The following is a 26,598-nucleotide window of genomic DNA, read 5'->3' on the forward strand; positions in this document are numbered from 1 at the left end:
TTTTCCTATTTTCTTTATTCTTTAATTCTTCCCTTTCACTCTCGGCGCCGGAGACGGCAAGGGGGCAGCTGCCAGCTTCTCTTTCTTTCCTTTCTTCTTCTCTTCTTCTCTTCTTCCCTTTCACTCGGTTGTTTCTTCTTCCATTCCACTCTCGGCGCCGGCAAGCATGTCGAATAGCTTCCCTGCTCTATCTTAAATTCTTAATTAATTGCTAAATGCTAATTAGGTAATTAGAATATTAGTTGTGAATTGAAAATTACTGAAATGTAGTATGTAATTTACATGCTTACTGGTTAGTTTGTAAATTGGACCTAGGCGATTACTGAAAAGTCTGAAATATCCTGTACAGTAGTTATTCAATTTCACTGTTTTTAAATCAGTAATTAGTTACTGTCTTGCTGACTCTGTACAATAATTAGTTTTCAGAATGTGAACTAACTGGAGGAAGTAATCCGTCATATATTATATATTTATTTTTTATTTTTTATATAAATAATGTTAGAATGCCTTGTCACCCGCCTTCAGCCTAGGCGCTAGGTAATGGGCACGTGCCACCCATGGCCGCCTTTCAAAATATTGCTCGGTAATATATGTTTATTAGATTGCTTAGCACTTTGATTTGTGGTTGTCGAATTAAGTTGTCTACTTGGTTTTTTCCAATTTAAGTAGTTGTCTTCTATATAAGAAGATTCAGGTGTGCTATAGAATCGAACAAACCAGCATTACCTACGGTAGACCGCACACAAAGTACCAACTTTCCCTCAAAGAGAAACATTTTTTTTAATAAAGACCTAATTGAATGGAGAAATAAAGTGGAATGTGATAATCATTGGTTAAAGCAAGCATACCTAGGTTCTATTCATAACTGTGCTGAAATCTGTCTGTCAAAATGCTTGATTTGTAGTCCTTCTGTTTGACTTAGAAGATAGAAGTTAGACAGTAGAAGTTTGAAAGCAGCCATTTAGGAGGGTGGCAAAGTTGACGTCCAAGATTTAGTTCTTGTTGATATAGGATGATTTTCCCAATTAATAGTGCTTAAGAGCTGTTATTATAATTGAATGGATTCAATAGTCTTGGTTAGTAACTTAGTATGATTGAGTAGACATTTGAGCAAGATATGGCCACTTGAATTCATGGGACAAGCTTTACAATAACACTAATAATGACCTCTACTCCCTCTTCTTTTTATCTATGAAAAGGAATCCCCATTCTTGTACTTGTCGTCTATTAGTCTATGGCACATAACTGTATTAACCAATTCTTGAAATATTGCCTTGGGCCCTTCGACTTCCCATTCTCAGGGTACATACTGCTGTATAAGACACAATTAAATAGGCATATTATTATTCACTCCTTTGGAACTTTTAAGTTTAAAAGACCATGTTGCAGGACAGGGGCTACATATCATGGATCTCAAAATAGGCCGATCTCGATTCGAACCCAAAACTAGTTTGGTGACTGGTTTCAGTCTAGGATCGGCATATATTGGTTTCAGTTTAGGTCTAATCTAGAATATATCTAACCTATTAGACATTAGTAATTGATGACATCAATTGCTTTCTTTTGAGATTTTCAGTTTTTGACCTCTTTCTCACACATACTATCCTCCTACTCTTATACTTTATCGAACTCATTCGACGGCCAATCTGGTGATCCCGTTCGGCTAGTCCACACTTTGGTGAACTTAGATAATTGTTTTTTTTTTAATTTCTCTTTACCCTTTTTCTCACTCATTTTTTAACTCCTCTTTTTTTACTGCTATTAAACAATAGTGAAGGGAGATCTCTTCCTTTACTGTTATTCTATACTAGTAATTTACAAGTATAAAAATTTATTGAATTTAAATCAGAATATGTTATAGTTTTGTGTGAGTTTTTTTTATTTTAATTTTTAGGCTTCATATGTGACTAATTATTGCTTTCGTATTTTTCTATTATTTTTAATAAAATTTTAGAAATTTTTTAGCATTTTAAATAATATTTAAAATTTTACATAATTAAAAATAACTCGATCTGATATTGGCAGCTGATACGACTGATACAACCGATATGGTTGATATGTTTCGATTTTTCTAATTGTCGATTTCGATGCCGAGTTTCTGAACCTCACTGCATACTATCTATTTACCACCCCCACAAAGTTCCAAACGAAGAAAATATGTGTGTAGTTAGTGGTATGGTTTTCTCTTTTCTAAGTTGGTTTGGTCTCATACTTCCATAGTTGTATTTTAATCTGCTTTAGCCTAGATAAAGGGGTTGTCTACATTGACATATCTTTGGATCAGCCATTATGCTAGGTATACTAGGATTTAGGGCTAAACTTTCCTAGGAGAGAAGGAATTTTTGGAAAGTCTTCTTAGTTAACCTGGAGTATTTATTGTTTAATTGGAGAGGACAACCTACATGGCTATGCTACTCTTAGATAACAAAAGAACTAGCCATCATGGCCCTTTTTAATGGGCCTTGGTTACTTATTAGGGTTGTGAAAGGACAACCTAGAATCTTGAGGTGATTCTAGTTGACACTAACCAAAGTAGCCTTTAATAATTAGTTCTCTAAATGACGGATGTAGTATGTGGGTGGTCCCTCTATTGCATAGGGCCTATGGTGGCATATAGCTGCATATTCGGATGCCTTGGTGGTTTAGTAAATTTATGCATAGGACTACAGGTGGCCAAGTGTGGGAATAGCCTTCTAGGGAGGGCGCATGCTGAAGTGGTATTGGTGGAGGGTGCGGTTGAAGGTAGGGCAAACATGACTTGAGGGATAGGGTTGTGTGGGAGGTCATTGCATCATGATAGAGGAGTTGATTACGTGGAACTATGAATTCTGATAGAGCAAGGGAGGGTGGAAGCTGTTGCATTACAATTGCTAGGAGAGTAGGGGTTTTCCTTTGGTTTTGTCCCCTTCATATCCTGCATTCACCATCAATCTCAACCATGGGAGAGAATAAAATGTGATATCAAGAGAGTTGATCAAGAGGAAGACCCTAATAATGCAATTAGGGGTTTCTCTTCAGTTTCGTCTCCTTCATATCCTCCATATATGCATGCTTAAACCTGATTTCTTAGCCCGCCAAGTCAATCGGCCAACTTGCCATATGTGGGCTCCAACTAGCCCACTAATGCATGGCAAAACGCCATATGCAGCCCAACCAGATATATTGGGCTGGGCTGTATATAGTGTATGTGGGGCAATATAGTAGTTGCCATCACCTATGCAATCACTTAGGCGGTTGAATACATAGCCGTTTCAAAGACTGCTTGTAATTATCTATTTAATAACCCGCTGCAACCTCAAGAGGGATATTCAACTTGAAACCCTGTGGAAGGCCAGAATCCACCGAAGCGGCATGGGAGTTGATAAACAATATAAACATATAATCATTTTCTACTTTCAATTGACAATGGTGTCAATTTCCGACAACCTTGTTATCTTGGATTAGTTGTGCAGATAAAGGAAAAAGAAATTTTTTGAACCAAAAAGTGCTAAAATTCTCTTTGACTAAGTATTATGTGGTCTTCCCATTGTTATGTGAAGCAAGTTCAACTAAGGTAATGAGACTTCTGTTGCATTTTTGTTTTTCCAGGTTGTAAATAGAAGTGTCACGTGAGTCAATATTTTGCTGCTTTCTTTATTTGACTAACTTAATTTAATTCCTATTTTAATTGAATATACTTTTGATTGCAGTATTATTTTCTTACAAATTTTTTCAAGCTTAATAGGAGGAGGCATCGAAAATTATGGAAGAGTATGCATCTTTGATCTTTCATTAGATACTTCTTCTTTTCTCTAAATACTGATGCTTTTTTTAAGACTAAGTTCTTTGTTTTGTATTGTTGACAGGGAAAATGTCCTCGAACTACTTCAACGCTATCGTCGTGATCGACATGTACTTCTTAACTTTATTCTCTCTGGAAGCTTGATCAAGAAAGTTGTAATGCCGCCTGGTGCAGTTTCCCTAGATGATGTAGATATAGATCAAGTCAGCATTGATTACGTCCTCAATTGTGCTAAGAAAGGTATATTTGCGTCAGTTATGTTAACCTCATTAATAATGCTTAATACTTTACTCTGAGGAGCATTTGGTGATGCAGGTGAAACACTTGATCTCTCAGAAGCTATTCGACTATATCATGATAGCCTTGACTACCCTTCTATGGTAAGTAAGAACTAAGAAATGTGGCTATTCCTTCTCTAAACTTTGTATATATGAAATGGGCTTCAAGGTTAAGCTATAAGGAATGCTTTGCTGTAAAGTATTTTTTAGGAATACGTGCATTTAGCTATCTAAATATAATGTGTGTGAGTAGATATATACGCAGCTGCATGTCCACATTTGCAGATACAAAAGTTTGGTTGAGGAAACAAACTTATAAGATGCTACCTGATTGTATGACTTGGTGTGAGCCATGAGGGTAAGGCTTGGTCCTTGTATTTTGGAGGTCAAGGGTTCAAACTTCAAAGTTACGGAAATAATCAAATAACCACTTTATAATAAGGGTAGGGTTGCCTACACCCTCCCACCACAAGACGTTAAGTAAGCAGGAGCCTCGTGCATTAGGACACCCTCTTTTTAATTTGATTATATGACTTCAATGAATGTAACTGACCATGTAAAAGATACTGGTGCTTTCTGTTTACTTTCATGATATCATCTTTTGCATAATAGTTCTACCAATAATGTGATTGGCATATTGTAATAATCTACTTGTAATAGAAGTTCTGTAGATGTCTTAAAGTAAAATAAAGGTTGATATTGGAACTTGGTATCAGATCATGTACAAGAGGAACTTTTGGAGAAAAAAAGTGAAAGACATAATTTTGGACTTTATATGATTGTGAGCATGAAAATGCAATCAAGCTGGTTGAGTTATGGTTTAGGCACTCTGGAGCTTTGGAGTTGAATGGATGATCATACATCATAAACATTTCCAGTCAGATTCAGGTCTGAATCTAACAATAAACGGACCAGAAAACAGGTTAACTTATTAGGTTCCTGGTAGACTGGATTCAACTGTAATCTATCCCTAACCTGACCTAGATTCCTCTTAATGTAATTTAATATAGCTTTGGGTTGGTTTCCAGTGGAATTCATACCTTAATCTGACCTAAACTATTTGTTCTCTCCTTTCTTCCTTTCTATTCACCTCTTTGCAGCAAAATCCTAGCAGCTGCAACCATAGGGATTTGGTGGGCTCCTCTGTCTCTTAGCCTCCCTTTGATCTGCTACCCTTCTTCCATACTCTCTCTCTGTCTCTCTCTCTCTCTCTCTCTCTCTCTCTCTCTCTCTCTACTGTGGTCTAGTGCTATCACCTTGCAAGCACTGCGTGCCATGTGGCATTTTCAATCTTTGGATGCATCTAATACATGCATTCTTCTTGCTCATGCAACATATTATAAAATGCCAGCAAAGCATCTATTGCTGTTCTTTGCTCTTCGCATATGAGTCAACTGCTATCTTTATTATTGAATGTAACAAATTGAGATTTTTTCCAACAGAAAATTCCTATTTTCTTCCAAAATATTAAAATGTACTGAAAACTAGTGGTTGAATTCCCTAAATGTAGTACTTATGTTTATTATTCTTGATATTCTGTTGTTAAGAAGGAAGTCCCTTTATTTTTGTCTCTCTGAGATCGTATTTATGTTATGCAAAGTTATTAAACATAGGGGGTGGTTACTCATTTCGGAAAACTAATTGGCCATTTATAGAGGAGATATGAAGTATATGCAATAGCTCACAATTGGTTTTGCTAATTGACAAAGGAACATTCTGTAATAACTTCTGTTGGATCTGTAACTAGATTTAGCCTTTGGACTTGCTATTGTACTTGGATGGTGGAACTAGAAAGGAGAGGAAGATATATATTTTTCTTGGTGGGAAATTTAGGAGTAAAGAGAGAGTAAATGGAAAGTTAAACTATATTCCAATTAAATTAGTTCATAGGAGGGCTTGTGTGAGATAAAAAATGTTCACTCTTTTGGCAATATTTAGTATATCATTCTATCAGAATTTGCTAATCAAAAGTATGTCTAACATCATCACCACATTTATATGTAGTTATGTACATCGGTCGCCCAAATAATGGTGTTTCAGATCTCATTTGGCTTCTGATTGCAAGGAAAAACACCTTGAGATATAAATAGAAACATTTAAGTAAAGTTAATTATGTCTGTCTTTATCTGTATCTACTCTTCTCTGTTATTTTTTCTGTTGTTGATTTTAGTTTATTGGATTTATGAAAAAAGTAGAAAGGCAAATGCATGGTCATGCTACTGTTCCTCCAATATATATAAAATTTGATCAATGTAATTTTATTTTCTCTTTGTTCATCCTTTTTCCATTACTTTTGCTAGCAATCCCACTTACCGGGTGAGCATTTAGTTTTTCTGTGGCCATGGGCAATTCATGATCAATATGACATTCTTTTACATTTCTTTATTTGTTAGAACAATACAGGGAGTACTGAAGAATTCTTTTTAGTTACAAAACCAGAATCATCTGGGTCACCACCAGTGCGAGCACCACCACAAGTCCCTGTCATGATGCCATCACCTATGTTGTCATCACCTGTTATGACAAGTTTGTCCAAATCTCAATCTTTACATTCTCCAGATGATCAGGAACTCACTGTTGATGATATCGAGGACTTTGATGATGATGAAGAAGTTGATAGCCTCAGGGTTTCTAGGCGACAGACAAATGATGTTAGTGATCTTTCATTACTAGTGCCACCATTTGAAACAGGTTAGTATGATTAGAACTCATTTGTCTATGTGACACTGCAAGCTGTCTGAACACGAAGAGAATCTTCATAGTATAATCTTATGAGAATAATTGCTAGCGATTAACAGAAAATTACCATAGCATTAATTACTGTTCTCACTTATACAAGTGACGAGAACTCTAGAAGTACCATGACAAATTTAGTACAAGCTTCAAGTGGACTTTGGGATTTGGAAGATTAATATCTGCCTTAAAGTAGTACATGAGGTCAGTTGCAGATCAGTCATTTATTGTGCAAGTCTCAATTAATGATATACTGTGTGAAATCCTGTTTTAAAGAAGACATCTGTGGCCATTGACTTTGATTAAATGTTAAGAACAGTCTTTTTTGTAAATCGCAAGAGGAAACAAGGAAGAAGATAGAAAACTAGATTAGCCACATGATACTAATTCAAGTAGTATTTTCATCATTAAGATATATGTAAGCAATCAATGGTCGGTGAAGAGTGCAACCAGAAAGATTTTTCCACCACATGCAACTTATTAGAACTTTTTCCTTTAAGTGTGTTAAAGTTTTGTGCACCTGTTTGTCCTAGGACGTGATTTGGAGCAACTTTATTAGATGGTACTTGGATTGCTCTCATAAAATGTAATAATGCTTACCTGATGTTTTATTTTGACATAATGTCAGTGTTGTACGAGTAAAGCGACCCTTCCATCATTGATCAATTGAGTGGAGTGAGCATCCATAAGATTAATCCAAACTTGAAGAAAGTAGTGGCCCGTCTAGATTTAAGTAAGTGTTTGATTTGGAATATGTGCAGTGGTGATAGCTAGAATTGTCTCTTTTTGCTCAAAGTAGTGGCCCAAATTTTATTTAAAGAAATAGATAAGCTGATATGACCCATTTGTAAATACTATTTATTTTATTTTATTTTATTGTAAATCTAGGTGATACTCAAATATTCTCAATCAAGGACTTGACCAGGGATCTTTCGTTTGGAAGGTTTTTATTAGCGCTAGATTTTATATGACAAATTGTTCAATATCTTTTATGACAATAGTTGTGCTGACCAGCTTGGGGCATGTTGATCGGCACTTATTGTGCCGGCAGCGTACCTGCATGTGGCACGAGGAGTGCCATACGACACCCCTCCTAGCAGCGATCCGCTTATCATTGACGTTGTTGCTCGTATTCGTCCTTTGTCGCTCGTCGTTGAGCTTGCTTTGCCGCTCGACCTCATCGTCGAGTTTGCTGTAGCCGCTCACCATCATCGCTAGTCGCCGATCTCGTCATGCCCTGAGCTCAAGGCCCAGCTTGCACTCGCGTTGGGTGCCTTAGCTCGAGGAGGAAGATGGGCAAGTGGGTTGGGTTGGGTTGAATAAAAGCTTAAGTTGCGGATCTGGAGGATACTTTACAGTCATAAATTGTTTTAAAAAACTTCCATCTTAATGCCAAGACTCTCGTCTTAGATAGAATATAATTAGGCCGCTTAGGTTCTGCCTTAGCATCTCATATCATATTTTAATATGTAGATTGACTCTGAAATTTAGAATTATTGCATGTTGTTGAATAGTTGATTCAAATAGGTTACTGTAGTTCATAATAAGAATGCGTTCGAATATTGTTTAGATTGTAAGTATTAATTCAACTTCTTCTCTAATATTATTTCTTTTGTTTATTTATTTTTTAACTATCTTGAATTCTGGGCACCCGCTTGGGCATCTGCCTAACTCGTAGGCACTACATGGTCTCTTGTTTGCCCGTCTACCACTTACAATTTTTTAAAACTTTGCAATCATATAATTACTTATGAAACTCTACTAAACCAACATTTTTGACAATTATGCGGTAAGTTGATAACAACCACCAACAAATAATTACTAGGAGAATATAATGAAGGGCAATAAAATAATGAACAATACACCAACATATAATGAAATTATGACACCAAATGGCTATTTGGTGTTAATGTTTTAGGGAAAACACATTTTCTTAAAACTAAAGTCATAGTGGGTTTCATAAAATAGGTTTGTTGGTTACAACTATTAAATGTGGCTTAAATTTTGATGTTTTCATACCCCCCTCCCCCCAAAATAAGTCATATTTTACACCTTTCCTTGAATTTCTTCCCTTCCTTTGAGACCCAATTCAGCAGCTACTTCTTTACCCTTTGCCATCATCACCACAGCTATTCCTCTTTCTGCTCTACCACTCCTCTGTAGGATGTTAAGAAGTGATGGATAGTGCTAATAAGCGATGAGTGTGTTGCATGCCTTGAAGTGTTGAGTGTGTTCTATGTGGTGAAGCTGACAAAATCATTGAGCATTTGTTAATTCATTGCAAATTCATCAAGCAAATGTATACCACTTTATTAGCACGCTTTACAATCGATAGATGGCCAACCTCTTGGGGTGATGGAGAACAGACAACCTCCCCCACTTTAATGGGAAGGACGGTAAATGCATGGTACAAAATATCGGGATCGAGATCAGCCTCTCGAAAAAATGATATGTGTTGGTAGTATTAGCCACTCGGATTAGATCAGACTATTTTTTAATTTTAGAAAATTCTAAATATTATTTAAAAAGGCAGGAAAATTTTGAAAATTTTAGAAAAATGATAAAAATAAGAAAATAGTAATTACTCATATAAAGCTTGAAAACTAAAAAAAAATATTTACTCAAAACAACTATAGTAAGGAGAGTGCGGAAGAAAAAAAAGAATTTTTTTTGGCCATAGTGAAGGAGTGAGAGGAGAAAAGAATCTGTAGTGAGAAGAAAAGAGAGAGAAAGAAATAAAATAAAAAAATCACACACCTGAGGTTGTTGGAGTTTTGCTAGAGTTAGATTTTTGCGTCAGAGAAACAATAGCTTTGGTAGGGAGAGAGAGAGAGGAGTGAAAGAGAGAAAATGAGTGAGGGGGGTGAAAGATGATAGGGGATTGGGGATATCAATTATTGATGTCACCGGCTAGTCCTACCTAATATTAGTCAATTGATTGGGATCAGGTTTGGATCGGGATCAGCTAATCCTTTGATCCATGGGTAAATTCGTTTTGCTATATTGGTGGAGGTTTTGTAGAGTGTGCAACAAAAGAGTTTTCTATTCCATAACTCTCACTTATTTAGCGTACTCAGAGACCCTCTTTTGGTATCTTTGCTGATAGGCTTATTTATCAAATCAGAAAGAAGAGAAGGAGAAAGAGAGAGATCTAGAAGACGAGAAGGTTGATCCAAGGATTGAAATTTCAAATCCTATTAAAAGATGTTTTTCTTACTTTTGTTTCTATTTTCTCTAGTTTAGAAATCAAATCCAAGATTAACCATTCTATATATAGCAAATTGAAGCTAGATTTATCATTTGTGTCATTCTACATAAATTTAGCATATTATGCTAGGTTTTTTTTAAAAAAAAATACTCTTCAGAAATAGAAGGGGGAAAACATGATTTCCTTGGATTTTGCCCCAAATTTCAGATAATATAAATTAATATATCGAAGTTATTCAAATTGGGTCAAAATTGGTGAAAAAATATGTTAGAATAATTCTATATGAGTTGATTTGAATCCGAAATTTATAATTTTGAATAAATTTCAGCATAATTAGAATTATTTTATATATTACTTACCCCAAATTTTCACTCAAAGTATATGAAATTATTTGGTATTATATGCTGAATCATATTTCGACTTGGTTATTGCTATATTTATAACAAAATTGATTTTTTTATGAGATTATCTAGGGATAAAAACTCTAATGTAAGTCTTAATATATATACTAGAACCTAAAATATGTATAGAAACGCTAAGAAACCTATCTAGAGACGTGGCAATGCGCTCATTGACATGTATCGAGCCGATAGGGTATTAGCACGACAATACTTAGATTTGCTTGACCAAGCTATTTGAACTTCAGGGACAATTTTAAGGTAAACAATTAAGTAGGTTGATATAGTTTTATCACTCCATACAACAAAATTTAAATGGCTTGCACATCACATCAATTAATGAATAATGAATGAACTGTTTTAATATTATGATCCGACTACGTGGATTAAGTTAGTCGAGTTAAATTGAATTAGTTAAATTTATCTTATTATTTTAAAATTTAAATAAAATAGATTATCGGCATGTAAATTCGATTTGCTAGAATTTTTACTCATATAAATAGGAGTTGACATGTTTTGATAATTATCGTTGAATGAATTTGAGTTTAGCTAAATATTTCTTATTGTTTTTATCTTTTAATATAGCTGTTGATCGCCTTTATTTTCGTAAGAGTAGATCGTAGCTATAGAATCTCCAAAGTTTTTAAATTTTAGCTACCATCTTCCTCCAATAGCCATTCTACTTTACAGCTGTTCACCACCACTCTTGTCCGTCCGTCACCTTTCGACGAACGTCGTAACATCGGATAATTACTATGCCCTGTTTTGACCTTCATCAACTGGTTTATTTATAACTTTTCATCCATACATCGGAATTATGTGAAACCAGAATGATTGGAGCTCTAACTCGTGATGCTATCACCATATAAGTTTTTATAATTTTTTACGTCTAAATCGGTTCAGATTTAGTTTGTAACATTGGTATTAGAGCCGATGTTTCTCAATCGATGGTTAGCACGAAATCGAAGAAGATGAACGAGGAAGGAACAACCGTGAAGGACCAGGAACTCACCTATATTCTTGTGAGTGTCTCCTTAGCTGCACCACCAGTAGCAGCAGCCACCAGCGATGACCCACCGGTGCAGGCAAAGACAATATTTAAAGAATTTTCAAATGAGTTGAAGAAGATGCAAATTTCTCTCAACAACATGATCCCGGCCTTGACAGAGGCCTTACTAGCCTCTCACCGTCGCCTATAGTTGTTGTCAACGATGGTGAAGCCCTCTCACAGCAAGAAAACCCAACCTGTTTGTGGGGAAGGTGTGCCAGCACACTGCGGCTTTGACCCCTCTTTCAGCTGTGGTGGAGGTCCATCGACAATTGCAAACCCAGAACACAGCCGCAGCCATGTTGGAGCTGCCGGTAGTAGCAGCTTCGAGGTCTTCTCCCTCCATGGTGGAAGCTAGAGCCGAAAACCCTAGCTTTCCACTTATGGCAAGCTAGGTGCTCTTGACTCCAACCACCACGTTCTATCCCTTCTATAGGACCCTCGCATTCGAGCCAGATCGGCGGCAGTTGTAGGAGCTGGCCGGTAGAATGCCCGCGGTTACTCTCTTTGTTGCAGCAAAACCATCGCTTGTGGGCTTGGGTCCAACATTCCAGCAACCATCGGCGGCCATGGTCGACTTCCTCTAACCAATTGCCATCCAATGGTGGCCATCACAGCCACCGAAGACCGCCACATGGCTGAACTCGATAGCCACGATTTCGACGAATTTTCCCGAGCCAAGCCATGTTGGGTGGCTTCTACCCTTGGGGCTCCTGTGGAATGAGGCCATGGCTACCAACAGCAGCCACCGGGGTCGGTGGGCCCATCAGTGATACGCCATAGCCGTCGCTCTACTGCTGCAAGGACAACTTGAAGGTTGACTGTCGGCAACCCACTACCTAACCGAGCAGTGGTTGGAGCCCATGCAACCCACAACAGTGCTCTTAGGCTAAATTTGTTTTTTAGCCCTAAGGTTAGGGTTTTAGCTACGGAATGGGAGAGATGAAGTGCACATATCTCGAGATATATTGAATTTTCGCGATCCAGATCAGTCAACTCGCGTGAACCAGTTAGGAACCCACGAGCACGACTTAGGGCTTGACTACGAGCTTGAGGACGACTCTTGGATTGACTCGGTGACCCTCGTAAACTGATTGAGCCAAACCTACATGTAGACCTTTGGTCCCATGAGCATGACATGAGCAAGAAGATCTAGGTCGTGTACTAGTCACCTTGAGGATAGGATGTCGACAGCATGGTGGATTGTACGATTCGACCATGTAGGTTAAGTTAGTCTAGTCAAATTGAGTTAGTTAGATTTATCTTATTGTTTTAAATTTCAAATAAAGTGGATCATCTGTATATAGATCCGATTCGCTAGGATTTTTACTCTTAGAAATAGTAGTGTATATATCTTGATAATTTTCGTGGAATGAATCTAAGTTTAGCTAAATATTTTTTATCATCTTTATCTTTTAATATAGCCGTTAGATCGCCTTTATCTTCGTAGGAGTATATCATAGCCGTAGAACCTCCAAAGCTTTCAAACCTTAGCCTACCATCTTTCTCCAGCAGTTAGCCTGCTCTACGGTCGTCCACCACCACCTTTGGCCGTCTGTCATTCTCTGACAGTAGTCGTAACGTCGGATAATTACTATTCTACTCTGTTTCGACCTTCCTCTACTATTTTATCTATATATTGTTATCCATACGTTGGAATCATGTGAACCAGAACCATTAGAACCCTAACTCATGAGCCTAGCATCATATAAATTTTCATAATTTTATTACGTCTGAATCAATCTAGATCTGGTTCGTAATATTTAATGTAGATGAGGAGCCCCAGATGAGAAAAGAGTACAATTTTCATATTCTCAATATGCTAGAAAATTCCAACAAATATATACTCTAAAAAGATAGAAACCTAACTTCCATTAGGCCATTGTCTTTTGGCTGTCTAAATGACTTTAGATAACGATGATGTCTAAGTTATCTAAGATAGGTTATGGGTTAATAGAATAGGATCCTTCTATAAGTTGTATACAACTAAATATACTATGATGGATTTCTTCGTTACTCTTAATTTAATTAATAGGCTGTTACAAATCAGATCTGGAACGATCCGTTCGTAAGAAAATTCTAAAATTTTTATGTGTAGTTGCCTTAGATATCACGGATCTGATGGCTTTAGAATAAAGCGGTTCCGAGATCTGGATGAAAAGAGATGACTGAAATAGTGGATGAAGATCGAAACTGGACAAAAACGAAAATACCGATGGTGTGGTGGTCATCGGAGGGCGGCGGATGACCTTAAGGTGATGGTGGGTGGCTAGTAGGGAGGGTGACTCGTGAGGGGAGGTGTGGATTATGGTTTGATAGCTTGATAGGGTTTCTAGGGTTAAGATCTTCTCCTAAGAAAGTGAAAGCAATCCAGCGGCGATGATTAAAATATAAGTGCAAGATAACAAAATTATTTTAACTCGATAGTCAATCTACAATTTTATGATCCCCAAATAAACATTGAAACCCCCTGTTTATAGAAGTAGAAACATAGAGGGTCAGATCCAACTTGCCCTATTGGGCTTATATATGTAGAGTATTTAGTTTAATTCAAATCTTAAAGCAATAAGCAAAAGCAACTAACTAAACTCGACTCGACTCGACTCAACCTAATTAAATCGACCCCTGTAGTTGGGTCATAATATAACCTAAGCACATATTTGGGTCCTTCAATTGGTGAATTGCTAGACATGACATGTTCATTTACCATCACCTTTGGTCCTATGCCTTGCAACTTAATATAAAGACAAAACCAAGGATCCAAGTCTGTCTCGTTAATCAATAGGATGTTGTATGATTAAGAATGACACTTATTACATGAGATTATTAGAGGAGTCTAAATGATTTGTGATTCCAGGTCTGCTTGGTGGAAGATTTTGTGTAAATATGTACGGCAAGATAGGCATAATAGCACTGACATGTTATGCTGTACTCTTCAGGTATTACAGATGATGACCTTCGTGAAACTGCATATGAAGTTCTCGTCGCCTGTGCTGGTGCTTCTGGGTATCCTTCTTTGTCCTTAGTCTCCCAGATTTCTTCTTCCTGATTCTTGTGTTTGTTCTCATTTTAGAAATTCAAGTACTGCACTAAATCATGTCAAAGCAGTTGTCATCACATTTTGGTGCTTGTATCCTCCTCTGTTCTTATATGTTTGTTCCTTGTCTAGGGGTCTCATTGTACCAATGAAAGAAAAGAAGAAAGAAAAGAAGTCCAAATTGATGAGGAAACTTGCTCGCAGCAAAAGTGAAAATCCGGCACCTGAAACTCACCTTCCAGGATTAGTTGGTCTGTTGGAAACAATGAGAGCTCAACTTGAGGCATGCTGCTTAGCTTTCCTTTTATCCTGTTATATCATTAGCTAAATCTTATGTAGTATAATATAATGCAACTTTTGAACTACTAAACTTAACCGCGAATGCAAGTTTTTCTTTTTCTTATGGCAGATGTTTGGATTTCATTTATTATACAAGTTGTCCTCATGTCCTTGTGTCTTCCTATACACTTTGTTGTTGCAAATTAGTGCAATTGCTGCAGCTAAAGAACTTCTGTACTTCTTGCATTGGACATTTGGGAATACTGTAAAAGTATTAAATTCTCAATGTATTTTTTTTAACAAATTTGCATAACCTCTAATGAGTAAGAATTGCACTTTTGGGTTTAGACAATCAAATAGGCTTTGAGGGGTTGGTTATTCAGATTGAGCCATCCTCTTTTGCTCCATTTTTTCTTGGTACAACTTTACTCGTAAGTGCCTACAGTTTAACACATCAAAAATATTTTGCTCCAACTCTGTTCGTCAACCACATTTGCAGAACCATCATCATGTATAAAGGAGCCTTTAAGGCCCGAGGGATATTCATTCTAAGCATCAACTCCATTTATTAATAGTGGAGGCAAAGATTTCTATTTATTGTGAGAATACCTCTTCTTTAACTGATTTTGGAGAATTATAAATTTTAAATACTTACTGTCCATCATAGTTAATGACTCTATCTTGTCTATTAGTGGTAAGCATTCAAAATCTCCTCACTATACTTTAGGGTTATGCATACCAAAGATTAGACATTGTTGATCATTTGCAATTTGGTTTGTTTTTCTCATCAGATTGCAGAGTCAATGGATATACGCACAAGGCAAGGATTGCTTAATGCTCTTGTAGGTAAAGTGGGGAAACGAATGGACAATCTCTTAGTTCCACTTGAACTATTGTGTTGTGTTTCAAGAATGGAGTTTTCTGACAAGAAAGCTTATCTTCGGTGGCAAAAAAGGCAGGTTAGTCATCTACATTAGCAGAAATGAGTCTAGCTAACTTTGTTCTTATCTGTTTTACCTTTTCCTTGTTGGTTGTTTAGCTCAATATGCTGGAAGAAGGCCTCATAAATCATCCGGTAGTAGGCTTTGGGGAATTAGGGCGCAAGATCAATGAGTTAAGGAACCTATTGAGAAAGATTGAAGAATCTGAGGTTTGCACTTTTCTAGACTTTTTATTCTTCTGTTCATTTTCTCTATTTCTACCGCTAGTTTACTGTTTACATATATGTGCTATACAAAGTTACAACCATCCAACACGATTTCTGTCTTCTGGTTGGTAGCTAATTATATGTTTTCTCTTTTCTACTTCTAGTCTCTGCCACCATCTGCTGCTGAAATTCAACGGGTAGAATGCCTTAGATCACTTAGAGAAATTGCCACTTCACTTGCTGAGAGGCCAGCTCGGGGAGATCTTACTGGAGAAGTTTGCCACTGGGCTGATGGCTATTTTCTCAATGTTAGACTGTATGAGAAAATGCTAGGCAGTGTTTTTGACATCTTGGATGAGGGAAAACTCACAGAGGTTGTCTTTACATTTTATTTATTTATGATTGAAATGAAACTGCATTAGTAGATTAATATGATTGCTTTTCTCTTTTGCTAGCTTTGTTACATCTGACATTTCTTGGACAATGCAGGAGGTGGAAGAAATTCTCGAGCTTCTGAAGTCAACTTGGCGAGTTTTAGGAATCACAGAGACAATCCATGACACGTGCTATGCATGGGTATTATTTCGGCAGGTAACACTGAAAATGAGACAGTCCTGATGTCGCATTATCTGTCCACATGCATATGCAGCGATCTATAATTCTGTTTGGCTGCTTATTTAAGCACCAACCTTATTGTGACCAGAAGCTTGTAGCTATGTTTATTGACTTAATGTAGTGGTATACTAAACTTCAGAGTTTGGGGTAACAACACTTAGATGCCATCATTATACTGAATTGCTAAGCTTCTCTTCCCAGTTGTAAGTTCTTTATGGTGTATTAGTCTCTCCTTTAATTTATTTTAGTTATTTAACATTTGGTTCCTACTATGGTTTCGAAATGTCTTTAGTATATTAGCCATTGGTAGGCCATCCAATGACTTGCAGCTCTTGCTGATCCATGCTTCCTATGCTGGCATTATTGCAGCATAGTATAAAGGAAGAACTTGGGTAGTAGCACCTCTGCTGTAGTTATTAATTTATTATACCCCTCCATCTAGTAGGAGACTAGAAGGGTACCCATGAAAAGTGTCAATAAATTAAATATCACTGTGAGAAGAATGCTTACTGAAAACATTTGATCAACAATGATCCATTTTCTGTTGAAGGCATTCCTTTCTGCTGTATTTTAGATAAGCTGAGTATGTCTCTTCTTTTGTGACCTTGTCCTCCTTATAGTTGTGTTTGCATTGCCTTTGAGCTTTGAGGCTTTCCTTTTTAATTTTTAATTAATCAGATGTTGAGTCATGTTAAAATATAAGACAAATCATGTCTCTGCTAATTGATGGCGAGTTGCAGTTCTAAGTCTCTACCTTATTTTCTTTCTTTAGTTTCCTTCCTTTCGCTTTCTTCAGGACATATACTCATACTAAGGTGATATAAATCCAGATAACAGTTTCATGTGATGATTTTAAGAGTCACATCTTCCTATAATAAAGCATTATGAGCTATTTATTTGTGAGATTAAAGATTGTGTCTCAAATGATACCAGTGCCACATTCCTACTATAATATTGGAATATGATGTATTGAATAGCTCAATCAATGTATTGGTGAATTAAATTTCTAATTATAGTTTTGTTGTCGGAAAACAGTTTGTTATTACAGGCGAGCAAGAGATCTTGCAATTTGTGATTGAGCATTTGAGAAAAGTGCCATTGAAGGAGCAGCGTGGTCCACAGGAAAGATTACACTTGAAAAGTCTCCGTTGTTCAGTTGAAGTCAAAGAGAGCCATCAAAATTTTACATTTTTTCAGTCTTTCTTGTTTCCAATTAAGAAATGGGCTGACAAAATGCTGGAAGACTATCATCTGCACTTCTCCGAGGTATTTTTATCTCTTGCATCGCTGAATTATGGTGCTTGATTTGCTCTTGGAGGGTCAATAAGATGTCAAACTTATTATACATTGCAAATACTGCATTTGCATGTGTCTCATTTGTCATTTGAAATCCACCCATTGAACTCGCAGCATGGTGCTGACTCAAAGTTTTCTGGTGTCTATTTGAGTTTGTAAGTATATCTATTTGCTGGATCAGAGCATCAATGTAAAACTGAGCCCTCTATAATTTGCTCTCAGTGGAGTGTTATTTTGTCACTTAAACAAAGACCACAATCTAAAGAGTTGATCTTATAACCTTTTTTTCTTTTGCCCCTCATGTTAGTGAGCTTACAGAACTTTCTAGGTATCATTTCAAAGTTGAGATAAATTATCGGATACTTAAAAAACACACTTCGTTTCACTGTCTATGCATTTTTTTACAAATTTTCCATCTTTCAGTTATTGATGCTTTATCTGTTCATTGAAACTTTCAGTAATAATTTGCTTGGCTGAGAAAGTTCTTTGGACCTGTTAGAGTTCTATGTGACCTGTTATCTGTTATAGTTCATGTAGATATGAGTCAGAGCCAGATATAAATTTTCTGTCTACTGATAATATCTCAGAACATTTGTTTTGATTTCTTTTACTTTTTCAGATATTTGTGAAATTTATCTGCTGCACTTATTGCCTCACTTTAACTTAGCCTTCTGGTTTTCATGTTTTAAATCTCCATTGTGATTTGCAGGGGTCATCCGTGATGACAGACATAGTGACTGTGGCGATGCTTACAGCAAGGATCTTAAATGAAGAAAATGAAAAGGTCTGTGGATTTCTCCTTTCTTGGTTGTATTATCCACATTATTTGTTTTGAAAAGCCCCGGTGAACTAAATTGGATGATTTGTTCATTAGTTGGCAACAACTTATATCTTTACGGAAGTTTGTTTTTCTACATTTCTTTTTGAATGTGGTCTTTTGACATTTACTTAGCGAAGGATTTTGCATAAGAGGTTATTATTTGCAGTTTTGCACGTGTAACTTATATATATTTTTCTGTTTCTTCTTTGCAGCAGGTAACAGACTCAGCTAGTCGTGACCAGATTGATCTTTATATTTCGTCTTCCATTAAAAGTGCTTTTTCAAGGGTGAGTCTTCTATTACTCTAAATTAATTTTGTTAATTTATTTGCTTACCCTTCTCCTTCATGATGATCCCTTGGGCATATGCGTATCTCAAAATCAGTTGATTGATGGAAAAGTATAAAGTCTTGAAGATATCTTTGTTGGAATATAAAAGATAAAAACCATCATTTTCTAAAACTCTAAAAGCTTAAGCTATTAGCATTGTTGATGAGTTACATGATACCAAAGCATGAAATCTTGAGTTTAAAACCCTCTAGGCCCACTTTGTCAAGTTGTAATAAAAACCTCTACCTATTTAAGTTAAGTCTGTCACGACCTGAGATAGGAATCATGACCGGCCATGCACCTCAATATGCTTGAGATACACGAAGTCTTACTAATACTTTCTAAATGTACGATGGCAAGAATAAATAAATAAAGAAGATCTGCTTTATTAAATTTAAACTAATTGCAATAATTATAAAATAATGTCATTGTTTTTCTTTTGTCTCTAAAACGAAATAAATCTATCATTTAATCTAAAGTATAAAACCCAAAAGAGCGGAAAGGTAAATAGGTGGGTCCTAAGTGGAGGTGGGATCCGGGTACGTCTCGCTCAGTCGCCACACTGACTATTACTTAAGATAATAAATAAAAAAAAAAGAAATCCATGAGCCAACAACTATAGCTCAGAGAGTGGAATCCACTCGAAAATCAAATAAATTCTAAATTTTATTAATATTGAATAAAAACTAAGATCAACAATATACATAACAATTTGCAATAGGCATGCTTTTTAAATAATGACAATGATAACAATAAAGAGTTATAACTTGTAACCTTGCACGGTTTCAACATATTAACATCTTTCCAATATTTATACTGTTATTTATCTCAATTGGTTTATACCCTGTGGATCCATATCAACTAGAAGTCACTTCGAGATGACGTTCGGGACTTTTCTTCATAGCTGATCCGGTTAGGGTCATCAGATGGTATCACTGTGTGATCAACACACCCTGTCTTTTCCACTAACCATTGAGAGAGGTTAGAGTCACCTAGGAAATTTCTCATTCATCCTAGGACTGTTCTTTAACCCCGCCAGAGTCACCTAAGAAAGTCACCGTGTTGATCTGATTTAGGGCTTTCCCCTGGACTTCCAGATAGACTTGAGTCACCACGGAAAATCGCAAGCGATTTATACCGGGACTGTTTTCTAAGTCGTACAAATACTAGTCTCATTTTTTTTCACTAAAATTTAATATTTGCACAAGGTATGGCGATGCATTGAGTATAATGATTAAATGCACACAGAAAATGTAACAATTAAATTTACACGTAAGGATGAAATAAATAAATTTGCACACAGAAAATTACATGGTCTGACAAAGGTACGAAATATAATAAAAATAAATATATGAGTGAACCCACTCACCAGAGTCTAGGCAAGATAACTAAAATCTTAAATCTCTCGCTCACGTGCTAAAAATCACCACTTTTAATAATAAATAAATAATAATTTTTTTAAATTTGAATAATATCAATATTTCTAAAATTTAAAAATTAAAAAGAATTAAAATGTGTTAAATTACCCATTGGATTGGACTGGGCTACTGCTGGCCCGGCCCACTCCAAAAAAACTAATCGGGCTAAGCCAAGGCCCAGCCAAAACAATGGATTGGGCTACGGGCTAACCCATAGCCTACCCAATTTTAGTGGTTCAAGTGGGGTCTTTGGATCCGAAATCCAAACCCGAACCCGAACTTGAAAATTATAAGAAAAGGGTTGGCTCGGGTTAAACCCAAGCCCAACCAAATCCTTCCCTTCCCACGATCGACACGAGGAAGAGAAGAATTGAGGGAGAGTGACCGCTGGCGACCCCGCCGACGACGGTTCAACGACCACGCCTTAAGCCCCTCGTCTCTCTCGCGACTTTGCTGTCCTCGCGAGGTGGAGGAGAACCCACTGTAGATGGCCGACTCAAAAGCCGACAACGACTGGAGCCACGAGGGCTCCAAAGCGAACACCCATGGCACGAGACCAACAACAAGAGGCTTTCAGTGGAGGAGAGACAGCGACCCGAAGCCGTCGGCCGACAAAGTCGAAATCCTACAAATTAGGTATTTCTATTTTAATCTATTAAATTGAAATTAAGGTTGAGGGGTGGGAGAGGGTTTACCAAGGAGTCACGTGGTGGTCTCCGATGGCTCCGGTGGCACTCCGGCAGGCTAATTCCACGGCGTGACTCCGACGGTGAGAAAGAAGAAAACGAAGGAGGAGAAGAAGAAGAAAAGAGAAACGGCTGGGGGGGGGGGGGGGGGGGGGAGGGGGGGTTGAGGAGAGAGAAAAATTAGGGTTTAATTTATAAATTGAAAAAAAATCTAAATCCAATTTGATTCAAATTCGGCGAGATCTCCGCTGTGCCTCGTCGCGTGCCGGAGAGGAAGAGGGGAGGGGGTTGCACGTGCACCCTCCTCTCTCGACCCTTTTTTTTTTTCGGTTCTCACAAAGTCTACTTCTTGGACTTGTCAAAATATCTTAAGTTTAGAAAGTGAGGAGAAATTTTGGAATATAATAAAATAAAAATCATCGTTTTTTAATACTTTAAGCTTTTAAAGTAGTTGGTGAGTCAACATCCCTTATGTTTCATAAGCTTATTTTTATATATCATGATTATCACTATAAGTGGGTGAGAAGATCCTAGCCATTTGTTTCTTGTATTTTTCTGTTGTACTGATAATGTTCCACATGATCCCTTTTTTTCAGTTAAATTGTTTAGATTATAGAAAGTATTTTGATGATGTAATGGCAATGTGTCTTTTGGTAGTATAGTACTATAGTTACTGTCGACTATCTTTGTCCTTTCCTTTTACTGTTTGGACAAGATTTATGGATTAAATCTGTAAGTCATTTTATGGCAAACAGTCTTCCTTCTTTTCTTTCGAAGCCCAAAGCCTCATTCAAAAGGGTCTGAGTGAGACGGATCTTTACAACATACTTTTGGGTATTTTTGATGGGTAAATCAATTGGTTGTATTGAGGATTCCCATACTCTTCATCTTGTAATAGTAGAAGGGCCTTCTCTGCTTCTGCTACCATGCGATCATGCAAGTGGGCTGAAAGTTGTCATGGTTGTGCACAAGTAGTCCATAACCATAGTAATACGTTTATAGTTTGTTGGGAGAAGTTTCTAGCTAAATTTTACTTGTCCAAATCATGACTGGCCATCTTGGATCCTGCATTGAAGGATTTGTAAAAAGATTTTCCATTGCCTACCATGCCAACTGGTGGCATCCTTCACATGTGGTCCAAATATAGTGTTTAACTTCTGAAGAGTTGTATGTTAGTACTCTCTTGTATGCAGAGTATTGATTACCCTCTTCTTGCTGAAAGTCCGTAATCTCTCCTGCTTTTAGGCAGTAATGGTTTATTTAATATGAGAGTGTGACAGCATAAGCAATGCCATACTAATGATTTATTTTCCTTGATTTGTATTATGCATTTTGAAGATGACAAGCACGATTTCAAACAATTTCTATTCGGATGAATAAAACCTTGTATTCTTCTCATCTGTTTCTCTGGAGTTTCTATGTATGATTATTGCTCAGTACATGGATTTTCTAGAAGCCTAGAACCTTGTGAATTGTGAGTTTTCTCCTTGGATTTTAACTATTCTTTCTTCTCTCTTCACTGAAAACCTTAGTTCTGGTAGTCTTGTGGTTGCTGTAGCTATATATCTCTTTCTGTATATCCAGCTTATTTTGCCGTCATGTATTTGTCATTGATTGGATCATTCTTTACCTTTTCTATCATACCAGCAGATCATAAAATGTAACAGAATTTTGTTGTTTCTCACAGATCGCACATGCTATTGAAGCCAAGGCAGAGACGGCACGTGAACATATTTTAGCCTCTTTGGCAGAGGAGGCCAAGAAGCTTCTGAAAAAAGAATCAACCATTTTCTTACCGATTTTATCAAAATGGCATCCACAGGCTGCAGTAACTTCTACTTCCCTTCTCCATAAACTTTATGGAAACAAGCTGGTAAGTGTACTATTGGCCATGGCTCATTTATAAAGCTGTATTATACTATTATCTTTTTATCACACATGGTGGACATGATTCTACGGTAATTTCAAGGTGCTTACTTGGAACTATTGTGCCAGAGACCATTTCTTGATCGTGCTCAACATCTTACTGAAGATGTTGTTTCTGTGTTCCCAGCAGCTGACAGTCTTGAACAATACATAATGACCGTAATGGTTTCTGCAGTGGGAGATGATGACATATGCCGACAAAAGCTAAATCTGTACCAGGTAAAAATATGTTTGTTCTCTTCTTCTTAATTTACTGGTCCAAGGTCACATTAGCATTTTATTCTTCTGTAGGATAGAATTTAGTATCGTGACCATCTGTTTAGATGTCACCTTCTAAAATCTCGTAATCCTGCCTTAAAAAATTTCTCTAGTTTTCTTCTTATGCTTGTCACAACATTTATATATTTTTTGGGCCAGTTTTTAACCTATCCTTTTAGATAAGACATTATCAAACATGGTAACTGTGTGAAATTCTCAAGAGGTCTTGGTTTCTAACCTCATATTCTCACAAACCCCTTCCATCTCTATGGGCCTCGTGAGCTTGCACATGTCTATTTCCATGCAGTTTCTGGAGGGCAGAACATAAAGGAGGTGCCAAGGCATGAATAATATTGCCGACCTCTTTCTAAGCTTTTAAAGAGGATGGAAATCACAACAATGTTCTGGTTTACATGGATTAAATTTACAGAAGAGGACCATATATCTGATCACAATAATTTTCTCTATTTCTGTTACACAGAATTATTGTTATCCTAAACATTTCGCTATATGTACTTTCTTTCCTTTTTCAGATTGAAAATATATCTGGTACATTGGTTTTGCGTTGGGTGAATTCACAACTTGACAGAATAATAGGTTGGGTCAAACGGGCCATTCAACAGGAGGTAACTGGAGTTTATCTGTTTTAGAAGGTTCATGCATATATCATCCATAATGTATTACCACTCAGTTTTGCGTGCTTGCTTTTTTCTACTGCTCGAGGATGTTATGATGCTACCGATTTATTATCTTTTGTTTCTTGTCGTCAAATTGATAAGCACAAAATTTTGTGTGATATGAGTATATATATCTCCTGTATTCAGAATCTGTCCGGAGTAAAGTAAAGTGGCATCTTTCAGTTAGCCAATTTAGAGCTGCACCTTGGAGACATCGGCATCAAAATTAGGAGATTATGCTATGTTACATAGATTTTGTTTGCATAACTAACCAGGGTTTTTTGGTCCACAATGTCTGTAGAAGTCTATTTATTGTGTCTGAACTCAGGCTTAGGATGGAAACGACATAACTTTCTTTGACATAGAACAACTTATGAGCTTCTTCTTTCATTCTTCATGTGAAGTGTTTCCTTGCAGTCAGCCTGAAGCTAGCCCTCTCTAACTGCAGGAATTCCTGATTGATCATACTACCACACTAGGACCCCACCTTAAGGTCTTCATGAGAGCCTGTTGAAGGCTGGACGGGATTCTCCTGTAGGACCTGTTCCAGCCTCTTTAATCCCTGTTTTCAGTTTTCACCCTCTCTTAACCTAGGTTGCAGCACTAATTGGTTTTGACGGAGATCTCGTTGGATGTCTGATCTGTCATCTGATAACGTATCAAACAATTCCCACATCTCCACACCCAACCCATGCCCCAGCCTAACTGCCTGAGATTTCTAGTGCCAAACCTGCACCAGTCTGTTACTCTGACCGCTTTTGTCTATCTTTTTCTATATCTAGCCATGCTGGAGATCAAGTCGGGGCTGCAACATCAGTTCTTGATCCTTGATGTAAGGCCAGGGTTTAGAGATTGGACATCTGTCAATTGTCTATAACAAGAATTCTACATACAATTGTGTTTTACTGGACAATACAGAATAGGGCACCAGAACATGTTGGTTGGACAACTGAATGCTGACATCATGAGATTGACAACCAAAATTCCAAAAGGCTTGGAAACAATCATTCTTTCATTATAATTAATCTATTTTAGTAAGTGTCCTTCCAGGCTGCGATTAGAGTCCCATTTTTCTATGTTGTTTTCTTACTTTAAGGTTAAGGGAGTCTGGAGTTAGGCTGGATACGGGAAAGAGGATTGGATTGAAGCCCCGGTGGGATGTCTGTACTCTGTTCTATCATAATGAATCCCCATCTGGGATTTAATTTCTTACTCTCTTCTTTCTTCTTCTTACCTTCTTGCACCGCTGTGCCTTTCTTTAGCTGTTTTATCTCAGCTGAGTCTTCATTCCTTAATGTTTACTATGTTACTGTTCCTGCACTTGCCTAACATTGTTGAATTATTACTTATTGCTACATCATTTTTTGACACTTCTAAAATTTACAGGCTTGGGATCCTATATCACCTCAACAACGCCATGGAAGTTCCATTGTAGAGGTCTATAGAATTATTGAAGAGGTTCTATCTAAATACTGAAAATCTCCTATAATGACTAAATTTCTAAATTTTGTTTTTGGGTTTTTGTGTTAAATTCTCTGCTATTTGATTCCATCATCTTTAGTCACTTAAAATTTTTACACTTCAAAGTGCTACTATAATTCTATGCCATAATTTTAATTCTTCTTTCTGTGGGAAATAGACCATTGAGACATATGTTTGTATTCATACTTGGTTGTACCAATTACATACTACACTAATACAAAGCTGAATTAAGAGAGAAAAACTGAGAAATAGGAAAAGAGAGGGTCCATTTTATACCTAAAGGCTAGGTTCGCCGAATTGGGATCAATATCGAGATCGGTTTTTCGAAAAAATGACGTATCGGCTGGACAAGACCGGATCTGATTGAATTTCGTTTAATTATGTAAAATTCTAAATATTATTTAAAAATATAGTAAAATTTCTAAAAAAATTAGAAAACATGACAAAAGAATGAGGAAATAATAATTATTCATATATGAACCTTAAAAAATAAAAAAAGTACTTACTTAAAAGTCAAAACTTTGATGAATACCAAACTGGCTCTCGTGAATCTTTGTGGTCATCATCATCATAGTTATCATAAGTTTGTAAATAATGATATTTAGAGCCTGGTGCTCCAAAAAGTGATTACATTATATCTTTTATATCAAATGGATCTTGTTGTCTTTGAGGAGGATAACAATCAATATGTAAATCTTATGTCTAAGGATACTAAGGATAATGGGAGAAAAAATCAGTATATGGATTTTGTGATGGCTCCAAATAATGAATACTCGATAAACCATAGTCATAGGAAGCAACATTTTGATAATGATGTCATTGATATGTATGTACATCCTCAGTTTTTATGTTTTTAATTTTTATGCTTTCTTGACTTTTCTTAACAAATATAGAAAAGACGATCTCACCACCAAGTGTATTATCAGGATCATCATGGTTATAGCTGGCATTGATAGTTATTACTATCTCTCGTTGCCGAACGATTTGTACTAGTTTCTACTCTAATCGTGGTCTCTCCTAATGCCTTATCTAATTATAGATTATCTCTATCATCTAATAATCTATTCTTTACTTCTCCGATTCATGGAGGTAGGGGGTCTTCTTTATTAAAAACATAATTTAAATCAATTAGCTAATTAATTTTTGTCTTCCTTTTAAATTCTTTTTTCTCAATCTCATATT

General features: G+C 36.7%; 1 protein-coding gene across 2 annotated transcripts in view; it reads left to right on the plus strand.

Annotated features, from left to right (window-relative positions):
• The window catches only part of LOC140768327 (protein unc-13 homolog), a 44,644-nt gene that overhangs the window by 437 nt on the left and 17,609 nt on the right, over positions 1 to 26,598 (plus strand). Inside the window, exons 3-19 of one of the 2 annotated variants that reach the window (XM_073108584.1) lie at positions 3,690 to 3,750; positions 3,846 to 4,021; positions 4,097 to 4,161; positions 6,453 to 6,750; positions 14,386 to 14,452; positions 14,616 to 14,766; positions 15,554 to 15,721; positions 15,802 to 15,912; positions 16,074 to 16,283; positions 16,399 to 16,500; positions 17,560 to 17,790; positions 18,530 to 18,604; positions 18,853 to 18,927; positions 22,761 to 22,946; positions 23,069 to 23,218; positions 23,791 to 23,883; positions 25,321 to 25,392. In XM_073108584.1, the coding sequence (XP_072964685.1) occupies positions 3,743 to 3,750; positions 3,846 to 4,021; positions 4,097 to 4,161; positions 6,453 to 6,750; positions 14,386 to 14,452; positions 14,616 to 14,766; positions 15,554 to 15,721; positions 15,802 to 15,912; positions 16,074 to 16,283; positions 16,399 to 16,500; positions 17,560 to 17,790; positions 18,530 to 18,604; positions 18,853 to 18,927; positions 22,761 to 22,946; positions 23,069 to 23,218; positions 23,791 to 23,883; positions 25,321 to 25,392 (2,238 nt within the window). In that variant the 5' untranslated portion in view covers positions 3,690 to 3,742. The remainder of the gene's footprint in view (positions 1 to 3,689; positions 3,751 to 3,845; positions 4,022 to 4,096; positions 4,162 to 6,452; positions 6,751 to 14,385; positions 14,453 to 14,615; positions 14,767 to 15,553; positions 15,722 to 15,801; positions 15,913 to 16,073; positions 16,284 to 16,398; positions 16,501 to 17,559; positions 17,791 to 18,529; positions 18,605 to 18,852; positions 18,928 to 22,760; positions 22,947 to 23,068; positions 23,219 to 23,790; positions 23,884 to 25,320; positions 25,393 to 26,598) is intronic. The other variant, XM_073108585.1, reaches the window with a different exon arrangement.

Source organism: Typha angustifolia, chromosome 10 (assembly GCF_048772165.1).
Source record: "Typha angustifolia cultivar Huaian chromosome 10, ASM4877216v1, whole genome shotgun sequence".
Lineage (NCBI taxonomy): Eukaryota > Viridiplantae > Streptophyta > Magnoliopsida > Poales > Typhaceae > Typha > Typha angustifolia.